Source organism: Entamoeba invadens (assembly GCF_000330505.1).
Source record: "Entamoeba invadens IP1 unplaced genomic scaffold scaff_1105074726343, whole genome shotgun sequence".
In the NCBI taxonomy this organism is placed as follows: Eukaryota; Evosea; order Mastigamoebida; family Endamoebidae; genus Entamoeba; species Entamoeba invadens.
In genome coordinates this window covers 4,629-5,950 of record NW_004443724.1, presented here as the reverse complement: position 1 = coordinate 5,950, position 1,322 = coordinate 4,629, and the positions used below count along the sequence as shown (strand labels likewise).

Sequence of the window (1,322 nt, the reverse complement as noted above, 5' to 3'; positions counted from 1 at the left end):
TAAAAGCAAAAGTCGGTTATATGTGTGGTCAACTTTGGTTTCGGCAAAAAGGAACGTTGCTTTAAAAATTCGGCATAATTGAAAATAATGGTCATCGGTTGGCCAGTCTTATATTCAATAAACTAATTATTGATAAATTTAATTTTTTAATTTGAATTTTGTCAAAATGAAAACAAATTATAAAAATATTGAAAATTAAACCAAATTAATAAATTATGTTGAAGTCAATTTTGAAGTTAATTTTTGTTTGATACAATAATAATAGTTCAGTAATATTACATTGTTTTAATATTATTTGAATGATATTGTTTTGTGAAAATAGAGTCGTTTTAATAAACTGTCATAAGATTAATATAATATGTAAAGGTTGAAAACAAAAAAAATGGTTTTAGTTTCACAAAATTTGATTTTTTCATAATTACCCAAACTACTTTCCACATTTTAACAAAAAAGTTCTATTGTTATATTGTTTACATCAAATAATAATTTGCAAAACATTTTATATAATACACGTTTCTTTAACATATGTCGTAATATTATTTTTGATAAATAACGAAAAACCACCTTAAACTAAAAAACACATATGAAAGTGGTGAAAATTGTTGTTGTTGGTGATGGAGCAGTTGGTAAGACGTGCATTTTAATGAGTTATACATCTCATGTATTTCCAGAGACATATGTCCCAACTGTATTTGAGAATTACAACACAGCAATGACGGTTGACAACACTGATATAAATTTGTCTCTTTTAGACACGGCTGGTCAAGAAGAATATGATAAATTACGACCTGTGTCATATTCAAATGCAAGTGTTTTTCTTTTGTGTTTTGCAGTAAATTCGGCAAACTCTTTGGATAACATAGAATGTAAATGGAAAAAAGAAGTCGTTCAGTATTGTCCGGACACTCCATGTATTTTGGTAGGCACAAAATGTGACTTGAGAGAAAATGCACTATCTTTTGAAGAATTGAAAAATGAAGGACGAAATTTTGTGAGTCAACAAAGTGCAGAAGAAATGGCGAAAAAGATAGAGGCTGTAAAATACATCGAGTGCTCAGCACTCACTCAGAAAAATCTCAGTCTACTATTTGAAGAAGCCGTGAGAATTTTTCTGAATAAAAAAGAAAGTCCGAGTAAGAAGAAAAGATTTTTCAAAAAAACACACGGAAAGAAAAAGTGCACGATTTTATAATAATAGTATTAACTTTGAATTTTCATTTGTGTGTTTGAATTTATAATTTCTTAAAAATTAAAAGGTGAATGATATTTTATAATTTATTGTTTTTTTCAAAATTATATAAGAGTTTAACACATGTAATTTT

At 27.2% G+C, this 1,322-nt stretch overlaps 1 protein-coding gene across 1 annotated transcript; it reads left to right on the top strand.

The window, feature by feature from the left end:
- Positions 1-583: 583 nt before the first annotated feature.
- Positions 584-1,192, top strand: EIN_240350 (Rho GTPase, putative; the record flags this gene model as incomplete). Its single annotated transcript, XM_004261215.1, has 1 exon — positions 584-1,192. The coding sequence occupies one exon, from the start codon at positions 584-586 to the stop codon at positions 1,190-1,192; it is 609 nt and encodes a 202-aa protein (XP_004261263.1).
- Positions 1,193-1,322: the final 130 nt, after the last annotated feature.